Below are 16,778 nucleotides of genomic sequence, written 5' to 3'. Positions count from 1 at the left end.
TTCTGAGGGTGTGTGGAGCCAGGGGCTGAAGACTGCAGGGCAAAAGTAAGTCGGGCAAAACACAAAGCAAATACATTTCTGGAGAATTTGTAGTGACTTGAAATGGGGGACAAAATGTAGGCTTCAAAGGATTAATTAAGGTCTTTTGCTTCAGGTCTTGCTGGCCTTCTCTCCTTCATTGTAATGTTGCTGGGTCTGTCCAACACATGGTGGGAATGCATGCCTCGAATGCTTTGAAAGGTAAGATAAAGAGTTTATACGTGAATAAGCAAAATGTTTTATTTGAAGGAAGAAGGAGAGTTGTACATGCAACATTTCCAGGACAAGGGAGTTAGTCCCTAGTGTCTTGAATAAGGGCTGGAAAGGTTCTTTTATCGTTGTTGAAAGAAAAAAGAGAATCGGTGCCAATAGTTCAGTGGGTTCTGTTGCCACCAAGGCCTGTTGATCCAGGCCTCGTCGCCTTGCTGCTGTGGAGCCTGAAGAGAAAATTGAAAGACATGAGGTGGAAATCCCAAGTGGAATATGTTGGAAGAATTTCCTCATTGTCATCATGATAGATAGATAGATAGATAGATAGATAGACAGACAGACAGACAGACTGATATAAAATTGGGTCCCATGCATATGAGTTTGGCTTCTGTTTTATGATGCCTTTAAGAACATCATGGCAGACAGATATCAACAGTAAAAGCTTTAACCATTACAGCTCTTCCCTGTTGGAAAACCCAAGGCCTGTTAAATGCCTGCCTATCACAGAGCAGTAAAGGGATTGGGAGGAGAATAAGTCTGTTTTCTGTCTCATGTCTTGTTCACCTCTGTTCATCCCTAAAGTCTGCACCATCCCTTTTCTGCATTAACTTTCACATTTGCTTGAAATTTAAACTGCTATTTTTAATCATGCACAACAATACAAACACAACACGTAGGCTAACAGTTAGTAGAAAAGATATAATAGAATGATATCATTCAAATTGTAGGAGTAAGCCTATCAAAGTTCTTAAGTACAATATAACAGAGTGGTAATGAGGACCGTCAAGCCGTGTGTTCAAAACAGATGTCTAAGGACAGTCTCACAATAGTCTTTCAAAAGTATCAACAGAAGACGTCACAAAGGTTTCAAAAGTAAAGTCTCTCAACAGTTTTTCAAAAGTTTCAACAGAAGACGTCTCAAAAGCCTCAAAAGGCACTGATCCTTAGCATGAATCTTACTTATATATTCTGTTGAAAAATATCGGCTGATGAAGACTGTTACGAAACAGTAGCATCATTCCAGAGACACTGTCCTTTTGTTGTGTTATTGCAACACAGGGGTTTGTTTTTGGTTCATTTTTAATCATGCAACAGGCACAACGATGGGCTCTTCTGTCCTGGCTGGCATCAGCATCAGGTCTGCAGATGTGGAAACTGCCCCCCCCCCGATCTCTTAGGCCTCCCTGTTCCCTGATGAGGTGCAGATCAGGGAACATGGTATCAGAAGTTGCAATGGTCTATTTCCCCCTAAAATCCCTGAAGGTACCTAATCCCCTCTGTTCATAAGGTGCCTATCCAACAGGTCAACACAGCAGCTTTTGACTGTGAGACCTACTGAGTAGATATGGTTAGAATTGCTGTCATTAGCCCTTTGTCTCCAAGGTGCCACAAGACTCTTTGTTCTTTTCTTCTTCTTTTTTTGCTGCAAATGACTAACACTGGCTGCCCCTCTGGAAATTCATTAACTTGGAAAAGCATCGTGCAGGGTTGGAAATTGGCTTGTTAATATCTTTGATGGCTTGTTAATATCTTTGATGGCTTGATATATGCTTGGCTGTTACCTGCTATTAATATGTTTAAAATGCACTAAAGTATGTATATTCCCCCCCCCCCCCCGTCAGTGGCCTACAAAGTGGAAGAAAGACTTGCGGAAAATAAAGCAATTGAATCAGGGTGGAGAATGTTCCACAAGCCAAAATGGATTTATTCTTTGCTTACTAGCACAGGGAAGTTACTCTACTGTGCATATTTGGGCTGTGAATGCAAATCTGAAACAATAGCTAGCATGTCATGGTAAATTATCGTATTTTTCGCTCTATAACACGCACCAGACCATAACACACACGTAGTTTTTAGAGGAGGAAAACAGGGGGAAAAAAATTCTAAACGAAATAGTGGATATATGATTTTTGTGGTTTATGCTGTGGCCACAGACATGTGATCTGACTGTGAGTTTGGAGTAGCTCAATGCAAAAATCCTGAGGATCCATGGGGATCCATGCTTTGTAACCACGGAGGAGGGAAGGAAGGGGAACCATGGATCTTCTGCTCACGACTGCAGCAGATCCACCCCCCCGCCACCCGCAGGCGTTCGCTCCATAACACGCACAGACATTTCCCCTTACTTTCTAGGAGGAAAAAAGTGAGTGTTATGGTGCAAAAAATACGGTAATTTCATATGATCCACTCAATGCCGGACCTGCATTGAAGGGGAAATGGCAGCATCCATCATAGAAACTTCAGCCACATCTCTACGATGCCTGTAATCTCTTTGATGCCATATCTCTACGATGCCTGTAAACCTGACGATTGGAAACTGGAGGGAAGAAAATCATAGGCATTAAAGCCATTCCTTATGCTCAGGCTCACCCTTAGTCTGGCTACCTATTTTATTTCAGTTTCCTGCTCCATCCTTTGAACTTTGGGGTACTAAGAGCAGTTTCAATAGCGACACAGGTGTCCCTCTAAGAATGTCACCCTGTTGCTTATTTAGTACAGTGGTACCTAGGGTTACATACGTTTCAGGTTACATACGCTTCAGGTTACAGACTCCGCTAACCCAGAAATAGTGCTTCAGGTTAAGAACTTTACCTCCGGCAGCGCAACAGCAGCAGGAGGCCCCATTAGCTAAAGTGGTGCTTCAGGTTAAGAACAGTTTTAAACCATTTTAAACATACCAAATGTGTAGTCTTTTTCTATGCTAGGGTAGAGGGCAATTTTGGAAGGAACATAGAAGGGTATATTTTAAAAGTTTAACATCCTATATTTCCATGCTTTACATGGCTGCATATTTAAAACTCCCCTGGGATTCTCTCAGCAAAGAGTATTTGCCCCAAACTTGGAACCTGGCAGCTAGGAAATCTCTATTTACTGTAGATTCCGGCGTATTAGATGACTTTTTAACCCTGGAAAATCCTCTAAAAAGTCGGGGGGGGGTGCCTCTGGACAGATCTTTGCACCCCGGTGCCGCATATGCTTAAGACAGCCCCGGGACTGAGCAACACTTGGCTCCTTCTGACCATGAAAGCCAAAGTCACATTTTACAGGTAAACAGAGTGATACCTTTATGAGATTAGGGAAGGTGATAGACACCTCCTGGTGTAGAGGGAGATGGGTCACCTCAGGGGTAAATATCCACTAAGGATCTTTATGCCATGGATAGTTAAGCCGAGAGATGACATGCCTGCCTCACTCAGCCACAACTGAGGGAGGAGAGGCCTGCTCTCCACATTACTCACCTATGCCAAGGTAAACCAGGGCCACAACAACAGTCAGGAGAGTCAAGGACCCAAGAGTGATCTCAGAAATGACCCAAGGGATCTTCACCTTCACATAAGGTGGTGATAGAGGGCCGTCTGTAAAAGATGATTTAATATCTTTATATGCTATCCACCCAATCAAGTTCTCTGGGCAGTTGACATACACCAGGAAAATACAAAAAAACCCACCCTCACACAATAATAACAGCACAGTGCAAACCCAAGATCTGCCATGAGACCAGAGATTTAACAGGTCTTTGTCTTTCCTTGCTGAGTTGGGGCTCCACTGATGTGAGCCCCTCACCATGACTCAGTATGGGGGCTTACCTGGTGTAACTTACGCTGTCATAAGTCCTCCCCAAATGGGCATTCTAAGAGAGTTGCATGGGGGACAAAAAGGAGAGACCTCTACCTATTCCAAACCTTGATCATATTGACCTAGGGCCCAATCCTCAAAACATGGGCTTTTGCTCACCTACTGGCTCAGCAAGCCTTCCTTAGATATGGAGATTGGAATAGGGGTAAGTTATGCTGGCTTCCAGGAATGTTCTGCAAAACCAGAATCAAATCCATCACAAAATAGTAAGCCCAGTCAACCAACAAAAGGCCCCAACCACTAAATTTAGCATAAAAATACAGTGGCTAAAGCAATTTAGACTGGGGAGGGGAAGCTCAGACCCAGGTCTGAATGTATCCCTCCACCCCAATCTCTCTATGTCACCATTGGGGCTCTCCCAATTGTGATCCTCACCAATGCTGCTTTGAAACCCTCCTTGGGTTCTTATGCCTGGCTAGAATGTTTCCTTGACTTCTGTGGAGGCCGGTCCATTGTGGCAAGTGGGGCACTGCCCCATCAGCCTCACTTCTGCCTTCAGTTTTCCCCCAGCCGTCCTGCCTTCCTCCCTGCAACCCGACTGTCATCTTCCTTCTCGTTAATCCCAGCCCGGAGGAGGATGGCAGCAAAACTAGGCTGAGTTTATCTCTGCATCTCATTGGCTCTGGCGCCACCTGCTGCCGGTCTCCTTGCCTTCCATCCTACCACTCCCAATGGGCACTAACAACCACTGCTTGAATTGTGAGAATGCCTGGATGGAGAGAGGTGCCTGTGCATGTCTACGTAGACATCTCTGACTGCTGTGTGGCTGGAATGTAGCCCATTGTACAAAGGAAAGAATCACACCCACATTTGCCTCTGGCCATCATGCCCCAGGAAGGAATGCATTAATTAAACATCCTTAAAATATCAATGACTTCCCTCCTTCTCTTTCCACGGTTCACTGTGCAAATCATAAATCCCTGCATATTTTACATAAACTAAACCATTCAGTATCCCATTACCACATCCATCAAAACTTATTTACACTGTCGATTTTATCTTAATGCTGCCAACCTTTTCAAGTGCACACAATTCCCCCCTATATATTCAATAAACGTTTTCCAATTTTCTCTAAATGTATGTTCTTCTTGTTCTCTTATTCTATATGTGAAGCCTGCAAGCTGTGCATATTGTGGTGCTTGTGTTCTGAACTGCCTGCAAGTTAAATCTGATTATCAATTAATTATGATTAGTTGCTTGATTAATTAAAGGCATCATTAAATCCAGGGGAGCCCTGTATGCAGCCTGTGGGATATCTGCTTTGTGTATGTGGGTGTGTATATCTTGGAAAGCCTGAAAGGTATTTATCATCTTTAGTTCATTATCATCATTAAATGAACTTCAAAGGTAATTAAGTTTGGCTTCAAAACTGCAGCATAAGCAAGCATTTCATTTTCAGTGAAATGTGCTGTTCACAATTCATTTTTCGAATATACATCCATTTCCAGTGCTGGAAAGGTTTTACCTGGAAGTAGTTTTTCTCAGTTGGAGAAAGTTCAGAAAAGGGCAACGGAAATGGTGAAGGGGCAACTCTCCCATAAGGAGAGGTTTCCAAGTTTGGGACTTTTTAGTTTGGAGAAGTGACATGATAGAAGGACAGATATAATAATAATAATAATAATAATAATAATAATAATAATAATAATAATTTATTTATACCCTGCCCATCTGGCTGGGTTTCCCCAGCCACTCTGGGTGGCTTCCAACAGAATATTAAAATACAATAGTCTATTAAACATTAAAAGGTTCCCTAAACAGGGCTGCCTTCAGATGTCTTCTAAAAGTCTGGTAGTTGTTTTTCTCTTTGACATCTGATGGGAGGGCATTCCGCAGGCTGGGCACCACTACCGAGAAGGCTCTCTGCCTGGTTCCCTGTAACTTGGCTTCTCAGAGTGAGGGAACTGCCAGAACACCATGGCACTGGACCTCAGTTTCCGGTGCATTGAGGCAATGTGGCCTTCGGCTGAGAAAAGTCCTCCATCCTTGCCTTGGATGAAGCCAAACAGCACAATGGGATGCATGTTTCCTTGGAAGGAAGTCCTGCTATGTTCAGTGGTGCCTATTCCCAGGAGAAGTGTGCCTAGGGCTGCCCACCCAAGTCTGCCTGTTTTGGAGATTTGTAAATGTTAGCATGCACAGGACTTAAAGCTGAAGTCTGGGGAAGGGGATGCTCACTTGTTCCATTGGACCCAGGTAGGATCACCACTGTCTACTTCCCAAAGGGGTTGGTTGCCGTGCAGGTGATGAAGGGGTCATAGTGGTCAATGGAGTCTCCTTTCCATAGCAGGGTGCTGCTCGCTGCATTGCCCTCAGCCCAGTGTAAGACCTCCATGTCAGTTGTGCTTCCGTTCCCAGTGACGGTTACCCCGTCCACTTCCCACGTAAGCGTTGGTGGAGGCCAGCAGTGGAAAGAACAGGTGCAACGGTGGCCTCGGTCCTCATTCTCACATGTAGCATTAGGCAGGATGGTGCTGGCTGTAGGCCTATCTGGAAAGCAACAAAAAACCGAGGTGAATGGACCAAATTCAGAACTATTAACATGTCTTACAATGCTACAACAGAGAGCGAGAGGCTTTGGGGCAGCGGAAGCAAATAAAGTTTGTTTTATACAGAGGTTACAGCCCATAGCTGTCAACTTACAGATTTGAAAATAAGGGACCAGCAGCCTCAAAAATAAGGGATCAGCAGCCAAAATAAGGGATTTTAGTCAACTAGCAGCCAAACGAAGCCTCAAACGATGGTTCCCACAGCGCAGCAACCCGGCAAAGGGGATGCAGCAAGGAAAACCACGTCACCTCTCCGCTGGGAAGCGCTGAGCAAAGGCGAGTCCCCAGGCAACGCAGCTGATTTGATTGGCACAAGGCATGCAAGCTCCACCCCCCAGTCGTTCTTAGACTCCTTATTGGGTGAGCAATGCAGCCAAGCAACACATTTGGAGCCTTCCTCCTCCCTGGCCGGCAGGGAGGGAGGGAGAGGAGCTGCTTCCTTTGAAACCTGGGAAATTTAAGGGACATCATCAATCCGGGACAGCAGCGGGAAACGGTGCTGGAATAAGGGAGTTTCCCACCAAATAAGGGACAGTTGACAGCTATGTCACAGCCACACTCTGTTACGCCACTTTAACGGTCATGGTCCCCTTTGAAGAATCCTGGGAACTGCAGTTTGCTAAGGGTTCTGTGTGTTGTTAGGAGGCCCCTCGTAGAGCTACCATTCCCAGCACCCTAAACAAACTACAGATCCCAGGATTCTTTGGGTAACACCATGACTGTTAAAGTGGTATTGAGAATGTTTTAAACCTGTGATGTGGATGTGCACGTCACACTTTCTTTAAAGAAAAAGTTGTTTTTTTATTAAGGTTTATTTATGTTACAAAGCAAGCAGAGAAACAGGGAAAGGTACATCTATTGCCTCCACTTTCAAGGCACAATCTTTTTCACAGTTTCTTTGCATTTGATGAGAGACACTTTTGTCATAGACATCTTGCAGGTGGGGGAAAGGACGGGGGAGAGAGAGATAGGGGTATTGCTTTTTTGTTCTATTGCCTATTTCCAGAGTATTTTGGGAAGAGGGATTGACTGCTAAACTGCTGTGGTAACTGTAGCTCTGGGAGGGAAATAGGGGTCACCTAGCAATACTCAGCAACCTTAGCAAAGTACAGGTCCCACAATTTTCTGGAGGGATCCATGACTGTTTAAAGTGGTATCATAGTTTTTTTAAAAAATGTATAGCACAGATGGGCCAAGAGAGAAGTGGGCAGGGGTTCATCCAGAGGATCTGGTTAGATTACACCTGGTCTTTATTGAGCATTCATTGTTTCTGTTTCCCGGGAGGTTATATGACAATGAGCATTCATCTTCACTGGCTTTTGGTTCCTTAGAAGTCTTCCCATTCATCATACATTTTCCAGTGCATTCCCCAGCCCTACCACTTTCCGGACTGCAGAAGTTGTCATCTTCTTCTTTTTTAATTTTTAAAAGTGTGTTTGTTCCACTAGGGGGCAGAGCACTTCAATCCACTTTAATTGTGCAAACCTAGGTACCAGTGGTACCTCTGGTTACGTACTTAATTCGTTCCGGAGGTCCGTTCTTAACCTGAAACTGTTCTTAACCTGAAGCACCACTTTAGCTAATGGGGCCTCTCGCTGCTGCCACACCGCCACCTCGTGGTTTCTGTTCTCATCCTGAAGCAAAGTTCTTAACCTGAGGTACTATTTCTGGGTTAGCAGAGTCTGTAACCTGAAGCGTATGTAACCTGAAGCATATGTAACCCGAGGTACCACTATATGTGCTTGAATCCCCTGCACAAAATACGCTAGAGTCAGGCTGAAGGCACCCAGAGAAAGAGAGAGAAGGAAATGGTTTCATCTCAATTTAGGACAGACAATGTAGCCTGTTGTCTATTCCCTGTTCCTTTAAGCATGTGTAAAATTGCTGGCAAGAACAAATGAGTACATACATTCCTTCATGTTCTGAGATAGGAAGTGAAGGGTAACCTTGTGCTCTTGTTGATCTGAATTCTCCTAGAAAATGCCATTACGAATCCTGTTCAAAACTGGCAAAAACAACAAACAAACAAACAAACAAACAAACAAACACCTGCCTTCTTGAAGAATAACTTGGACAGAAAATTGCAAGATTATTATTATTATTATTATTATTATTATTATTAGCTTCTGCATCAAATTAGGCAGAGGTTTGTATGTGGCCCAAGGGATGTCTTAGAGGATGAGGTGCACTGCAACATTGTGATTCAGGTTCCCCTTGTCAAAATGTGGGTGCTGAGAGCACCAAAAAGGGGACGTGGGAAACCAAAGGGCAAAACAGGGTGGGGGGAATCTGATCTTCAGGGCGCTGCTGAGCGTTTGTGGATTGGGATGCAGGGAGAGGAAAGAAAACAAAGAGCTACTCACAGCCAAAAGAAAGGCGGGTGGCTATGTGGACTGCCTTCTTCAAGAAATGGTATTTGATGCTGCAGGTAAGGACTATGCTGTCATCAGCTAAGCTGGGCTTGAAGGTGATGTCAACTCCATAGGTCGAGCTCCAATTGCTCTGTTGAGTATTCCATGGATATGTTGCGTAAACAGGGTGTATATCTGGCTCTGTAGGCCAGGTGATTTGGGGCTTAGTCCCTGGGCACATTTCTGCTGCTATACATCTGAAAGTGGCTGGCTTCTCCCAAATCACTTCATGTGGCTTTATGATCTTGGGCTTCTTCAGATCTAAATGTGTGAGAATCCCCAGGGAGGAATTAGAAGAATATTCACAGGGCATTGAGTAAGACACATGAGCCCTGGCTTAAGGATGGGATTTCCCAGTCATCGTCACTTTGCCATTCTTGACTCCCATCAAGGTTGTCATCCTTTTGTTCCCAAGAGCCTCCTGGCCACACATTTGAGAACCCATTATGTGCACATCAATGCGCCTTAATGTAGCAAAATCCCAGGGCAATGATATTTGTTATTGTTATTTTAACTCAATTCAATCTCTACTTGGTCTTTTCGTTCAATGAACTCACAAGTCATCTGCCAATAAAATTATAAAGCCATACGTAATGAAAAGAGACAGATCAAATGTTAAAACGGTGATGAAAACATCAGCACAAAGTGAAACCAACAACTTTTCTTTAAAAGGGAAGGGGAAACAAATAATGAGCTGGATCCATGACAAGTTAGTCATACTCTGGTTTGATTGAAATCAATGTGAATATGAGTTGTGATTTCCTTAAGCCACATTAGTTTTAGTGGAACTCAAGACTAAATGGCTTATCAAGTCCATCACCTTATTTCCTAGGGTGGCCGACCAAATGCTTTTAAAAACTCCCACCAGCAGGACACGAGTGCAATGTCCTTCTCACATTGTGGGTGCTGAGGCTACAGAAATATGACAAATGGGATGGGAAACAGCTCCAGGTTGTGTTCTGCTTGATAGGAATGAAAGGGCAAAGTTGATTTCACCAGAGTGGATGGGAGGGCATGGAGCCCAGAGGCAGAAGGACTTGAATGTCCAGCATGTTCCAAGCAAGAACCATGAGTAGAACTAGCAAAAGAGCAGAGAACAGACAAGGACAATGTGATACATCGCATCAACATCTTACTCCTTGCAAATACTGTGATTGGAAAGCCCTCTTTACTTCCGAGTAGACATGTCAGTCACAAAAGAGCTCTCCATATCCCCCCTTGCAATTTCCTTATATGGCAAGCTTGGGGAGAAGTGTTTCCATGTTTGCAGACACACTGACTGCACAGTTTTCAAATATCTGAATTACTGTACCATGAAATGCTTCAGAGACTGTTGCTTTGGCTTGGGGCTCTTTGGAAAGATCCTGCTTTGCTTCAGACAAATCCCAAATCATTTTGAAGCAGGATGCTTTAAACTCAGGCTTTGGGATTTGTCTGAATCCTATGCATGCCCCTAATAGGAAAGCCACCTACCTGTCAGCACAACCTCAGGATTAGTGTGAGTTTGAGAACTGGAAGGATTAAAGGAGTATCTGTAGCTCTCTCCTTTATCAATTCTAAAGTAGTACCGGCCCCAGTCATCGAGTCCAGCGTTGATGATGGTGAACGAGCAGTCGCCTTTTTCTGGATCCCCTGACAACTTCATATGAGTGGAATGAAGTTTAAGTAATCTCTGCCTTTCATCATTGCTGGCCTTAAGTTCACCCGGGACCCAGATGTTGGTCCCTTCCAAATTGGTCTGCCGATCCATAATCCTAAACCAATAGCCACACAGTGGCTCAGAGCTGCGCTTGTACCAATTGGGAGTGGTAAAACTGCAGGGAACGTGGATGCAGAAGCCTCGCTGTGCGGTGATGCTATCAGGCACTGTGATTCTAAAGTCCAAGTTGTTGGTCAGCGTACCTATCAGAATGTGTGAATGGGGGGGGGGGAGAGAATTAACTAGTATCCAAAGACGACCAATTCATTCAGCACTTCCAAAAATATGGCAAAGAAAGAGAGCCGAAGAGGAGATTCATCTGCACAAAATTGCATGCGCTAATGCATATTTATAGATGCAAACGCAGAAACAAGGACTATAACTGAAACAGAAATGCATCTTACCATAGATGAAAGGACTTTGACCAAGTGAGCTGCAAGACTGCTTAGTCTGCTGCCCCTTCAATGGCCCTCCTGCTTTCCCTTTGTCTTTAAACTGAAGTTTGACCAGGCAGCCCTTCAAACAGAGGATGCCTTTACACTGTGGGGACTACCCTCTGTAAAACAGGGCATGTGACCACCATGTGTCCCCTCTCAGGGTAGTCTCACTCAGTGGACCAGAGAAGCCTGCAGGAATCATCCACTGGTCTTCATTTCAGATTCCAGGAGGGAAAAGCAGAATGTTTTTAGGGGTGAGTGTCATTCACAAGAAGCTGCCTTCTACCCACTCCACTGTTCCCCCCTTTTATCTTAGAACCCAAAAATCTTGGGTTTTTTTTTATTCCCAGCTCTGGGCAAAATAGTAGAGTCTAGTACAATAGGGGGGCAACATGCAGCCGATGTGTAAGCCCCTGAGGCACTTTTGTGCTACAACACTGAGAACCTCTGCTTTCAAAGTTTCAAGGTTTCTAGCTCTCATGGTCCCAAATAAAATTCCGAGAACATAAATTCAGTGTGCTTCTGTCTAGCTGTGCATTCCTCTAGGAACTGCCTTTCTGTAAAAGGGTCTGAGATACCACAAAAGAGTTATCAGCAGCCTCACCAAAGTTTCCATTCCTATAGTTCTTTACAGAAAGCCGTGGCAGTAAAACAAGTTTCAAACTGTTTTGTGAAACAGATACTAAGCAACTGGGGTACTCAAGATGTGTGCCCTGAAAAACCACCAAGAAAACTCAGATTTTGTATTGTGTGCCATAGCTAGATCCTCTCCATTTGATGTGCACAGAACCAATTTTATTGTAGTCTTTTTACCACCTCCTCTTGCTGTTACAGTCTACCTTTGTGGCCTTGGCTGGCTTTAACAAGAGGAGATCCCTTCTTAAGGCAACAACCCCCCCATTGTTTTGTAACTGAGAACAGGGCTAAGGACCATTGACCTTCCTCACTTTTTCCAGCCCCCAAAGCATTTGCTCCACTTATATTATCTGCTATAGGAGCACCAGTGAATATACTCTGCCACCGCAAAGAGACCTTCCCTAAATCTTAAGTCTTTCATTTTAGATCTTCTGGTGATGGTGCAAATGTTACCACACTTTTTACCCAAGTTGATTATAGTATTGAAAACTGAGCCAGAACTCCAGAGTTCTGCTATACCCTCTCCACTGTTGTCTGCTCTGAGTGGAAGCAGCCCAACGGGATCTCAGGCAGAGGTATGCAACCTGATACCTTTTACATAGAGATGCTGGTGAATGTAACCAAGACCCTTGGCATACAAAATATGTCCCTTCCAAATGTTCTTGAACCCATCACCCCAGCTGGCATGGCTTATAGCCAGGCATGATGGGATCTGGAGTCCAGAACCACTCTGGCTGCCACTGCTTTAATAATAACTTTCTTGGGAACTGTCCAGGGTGCTGAACATCTTTTCTCTCTGATCGCTCTTGCTTCCTGCGCTTTGGTAGGATTTACACTCCCTGTCTGTCCATACCTTGAGCCAGTTATCTTTCCCAGACCATTGCTTGATCTGCTTCTTCTCGACTCTACTGAGGGCTCCTCAAAGCAAACAGACAGGAGCAGTGGAGGCTGGTCCATTAGGAGGAATGGGGCATTTTCTCATGAACCTCAGTTTGTCCTCAGCTGACCCCCCCCCCCACTTGCCTGCTGTCTTCCATACAACTTCCTCCATAATCTGTATTTTGCCTCTTCTAAACACATTTCTCCCCCATCCCTATCACCAAGCCCAAAAGACAGGAACAGAACATGTAACAAGGCTCATCACTTTCATTTGAGACGGGAAGAGAATGTGATAGGAAAAGCAGTGGGGAATGGGGTCACCAAAGAGAGTAATATGACTTGGAGAAATCAGAAAGTGACATGGGACTTCTACAGTGACTTTTCTGCACATCACACTCACCTTTGCAAAGCAGGGAAAGGATCACGGTTGCCGCTATTCCCATGGAAGGAGATCTGCCACAGAGAAAGAGGGGAGGATTTGATGAGGAGGAGGTTGCTGAAGGATTTCTGGCTCTGCCTGGGAAGGTCTTATCAGAAGATGGGTATACATGTGCACAGGATTGCAGTCTTAGATAATAATCATGCCAGTGGTATCGGGCCCATTCATTCAATTTTATTCTTTTCCCGACAGGATATTTTGTGTGTTCACAAATTTGTGCATAGTTAAATTCAACAATTTGGAAGTTCCCACACTCAGATGGTTTGGGCAGAAGAGTGAAAGAGGACACAGATAATGGCTAAAAACATAATGTACATACCTTGATCTATAAACAACTTCCTGTACATGCCCCTTTCCCTCTCTCACTGACCTCATTGCCTCTTGCTCATTCCAACTGGGTACTAACTGCGCTAGCATATCCTTTTCCATCACAAAGCACACCCACATTCTAAAAGGACAAAAACAAACTGTAAGGATCAGTGCATGTGCCCATGTCTTTCTCACAAGCTTCTCACTATTTCAAAGCTTAGTTCTCCCCATTTTCACATCAGTTGCTAATTTGTTTGTTTTTAAGTCCACACAAAAATTCACCAGCACTTTAGTGTGAAATTATCTGAAGAAGTGTGCATGCACACGAAAGCTCATACCAAGAACTGACTTAGTTGGTCTTTAAGGTGCTACTGGAAGGAATTTTTTTTGTTTTATCTAAATATACACATTTTTGTATGCAATTTTCCACATTTTTGCAAAGCAGTTTCCTTCCTATAATGCAGTTTTATACATTATTTATTCATTTATTATTATTGATTAAATTTCCATGCCACCCTTTATCTGAGGATCCCTGGGTGGTTTACAATATAAAAAACACGTAACATAGTAACAACAACAGCAACAAAGCACAAATTCCCCCTCCCCAGTGTTTAAAAGGCCATAGATGGTTTCATTCGCCAAAGACCTTGGAGAAGAGGAATGCCTGGCTCCTATAGAACTGTAATGAAGGCACTCTAAGCGACTTGCAAAAGTGGGATATAACACAATATGATACAATGGAAGATGGTCACCATGGAAGATCGTTTAGAAAGCCAGATATACACGCCAGTCAAACATTACATGAATTTGCAAGCTGATGTGGAAATGCGGAGAACTAAGATCAGAAAGATAAGGAACTGAAATGGGAAGATTTGTCACTCCCTACAGAATGTCCTTGCCCTTTGAGAATGTGGCTGCTCTTTGTGATGAAATATTCTTAGGCAGTTAGAATCTCTTTAGAGTGAGTAAGAGGCAATAGGTAAGTGAGGGGGTAGGAGTGGGAAGGAGAACCTAGATTTTTCTATTGTTTATCAATAAAAATGGTCCAACATGCATTAAGTGCTTCAGAGTGGCTGGGGAAACCCAGCCAGATGGGCGGGGTATAAATTAATAATAATAATAATAATAATAATAATTATTATTATTATTATTATTATTATTATTATTATTATTATTATTATTATTATTCTGTTTGTGACCTCCCTCCCTCCAACTGAGTGTGAAAGCTTCCAGACTGTTGCTATTTTGGGGCAGGGTTCAGTCACATAGCGGAAAATTCAGGTTGCACAATTAAAGCTGATTTGGAGAAGCAAAACAAACTTGCTCCCCCAAAATGCCATCATAATCAATTGAAAATCAAGCTTAATTTGCATGCAGTTCACACTGCCACACTCTTACATGAGTAAAGTTGCTTTCTAAGATTCAGTGATTCCGTTTAATGTTATCATGAGCTCTTGGTGAAACAGGCGGTGCTGAGGTTGATTGCAAATTTCAGGTCGACAGGGCAGCTATGAAAGGAGATCACAGCATGTGCTTCAGTCTCTTCCAGAGAGAGGAGGGAACATGCCTGAGGCAAAAGTGGCTGGAGGGAATATTAAGTATAATTGTTTAATTGTACACTGCAATGGAGAATGCCTGATTGTACATTTCTAGCTACATTTCTGGTGACATAGGGATTCCAGTCGGACAAGAGGTAACTTAAATAGTATTCCTCCATCTTTCCTGGTACTTTTCGTACGAGCGGGGTTACCTGAGCATGGAATAGAATGGCAAGCTCATCGGGATACCTGGGTCTCATTAAAACATCTCTTAGTGCCCCTGAGCTCATAGGACAAAAAAATAAATAACGGAGGTGGTCTGCAGCGTGTTATTATCTGTGGCAAGGGGTGGTGTTGATTGGTTGTTGCTGTGGCAATTGGGCAACCCTCCCTAAAAGCTTGCCCCCACATGAAGCAGTTGTTGAGATTGAAGGTCCCTACCTTCCCACCGCTGCCTAAGTCCCCTCCTCTCCAGGGTTTCCCCCCCCACTCCCCTCTTCTCCAGGGTTTCCCCCCCACAAGCAATTGGAGGCTGCATCTGGGTGCTACTAATCTTTTAATTGCCCTTTTCATGACTCTTCTGGTTCTGGAAGACAAGGGGGGGGGAAGCTTGTCTTGGCAGGAGGGCGAGACACCCATGGATCATCACCAGCCTAAATCTTCTCTGCCTCTTGACCTCTCTCCTCCCACCCTCTTGCTTCAGCTTCAGCTTCCGCCTCTGATTCTGGACTTCTTTCTGCCACAGAGTCTCCCAGCTCACTAAACCCTGTTACTTCCTTTTTTTTTTTTTAAAAAAAGATATTTATCAACATTTCAAAAGTTATACAAAAAACAATAACAAAGACAAAACACAAACAGAAAAAATAACAAAAATAGAAAAATACAAAACTGAAAACAATTTAAAAACAAATAAAATTTCGTTCACTTATTTTCTTATAACTTACTTCCCAGACCTCCTCATACTTCCCCTTTTTGTATTTCAATTCTAATTATTAATTCAGCAAATCCTCACCATTAATTTTCATTTAATTTTCAACCTTTCTTTCTTTCTTTTTTCCCCCTCCAATTTTCTTTATCATTACAGCTGAAAACCACTTAATTTCTAATCCAACATCATTCTAAAATTCATTAATTTTGCAATATTTCCCAAGATAGTCCTTGAATTTCTTCCAATCTTCTTCCGCCGTCTCTCTTCCCTTGTCTCGGATTCTGCCAGTCATTTCTGCCAGTCCCATATAATCTATCACCTTCATCTGCCATTCTTCCAAGGTGGGTAGATCTTGTGTCTTCCAATACTTTGCGATGAGTATTCTTGCTGCAGTTGTTACATACATAAAGAATGTTCTATCCTTCTTTGGCACCAATTGGCCGACCATGCCCAGGAGAAAGGCCTCTGGTTTCTTCAGGAAGGTATATTTAAATACCTTTTTCATTTCATTATATATCATTATATATCATATTAATCCTTGGGCACTAAGCCATGTTACTTCCTAAGCTTCCAACACCTCCTCTTCTCCCTCTGACCACTCATCATTGTCCCACCTCCACTCCCGGGGCTCTGAGCCTTCTTGTTGTTTCCTAGCCTGTTCCTCCCACCATTCTTTTGCATCCAACCAGTTCATGACAATGGGGGAACGCAGAGCATTTATCGTATATACTCGAATATAAGCCGAATTTTCTGTATATTTTTTATGCTAAAAATGCCTGCCTCGGCTTATACTCGAGTGAGGTGGGTGGCTGCGGAGGGGCGAGCGGCAAGAAAGGAGCCCTTTCGTGCTGCTCATCCCTCCACCACTGCCCGCCTCTCGCAAGGGCAGGCACAGGAGCCGTGGGTGGGAGAGGCGCTGTGCTGTGCCTCTCCCAACCGGGCTCCTATGCCTGCTCTTGCGAGTGGCAGATGAATGAGCGGCTGCTCCTTCCTCCTCCTCCTCCACCTCTGATGCTGTTGGCGGTGGCAGAGGAGCGAGCAGCCCGAAAGCAGCCCTTTCGGGCTTCTTGT

The 16,778-nt window shown here is 43.8% G+C and overlaps 1 protein-coding gene across 1 annotated transcript; it reads right to left on the bottom strand.

Moving 5' to 3' along the window:
* Positions 1 to 261: 261 nt before the first annotated feature.
* Positions 262 to 15,020, bottom strand: LOC309375872 (myeloid cell surface antigen CD33-like; the record flags this gene model as incomplete). Its single annotated transcript, XM_081921790.1, has 8 exons — positions 262 to 476; positions 2,450 to 2,566; positions 3,489 to 3,605; positions 6,061 to 6,372; positions 10,316 to 10,744; positions 12,894 to 12,946; positions 13,303 to 13,380; positions 14,992 to 15,020. 5 exons carry the CDS (start codon positions 15,018 to 15,020, stop codon positions 6,095 to 6,097), a joined length of 867 nt encoding a protein of 288 aa, XP_081777916.1. The 3' UTR covers positions 262 to 476; positions 2,450 to 2,566; positions 3,489 to 3,605; positions 6,061 to 6,094.
* Between the last annotated feature and the right edge of the window lie 1,758 nt (positions 15,021 to 16,778).

This window comes from Podarcis melisellensis, assembly GCF_964234715.1.
Source record: "Podarcis melisellensis genome assembly, chromosome: 8".
NCBI lineage: Eukaryota > Metazoa > Chordata > Lepidosauria > Squamata > Lacertidae > Podarcis > Podarcis melisellensis.
This window is presented reverse-complemented; position numbering and strand designations above follow the sequence as displayed.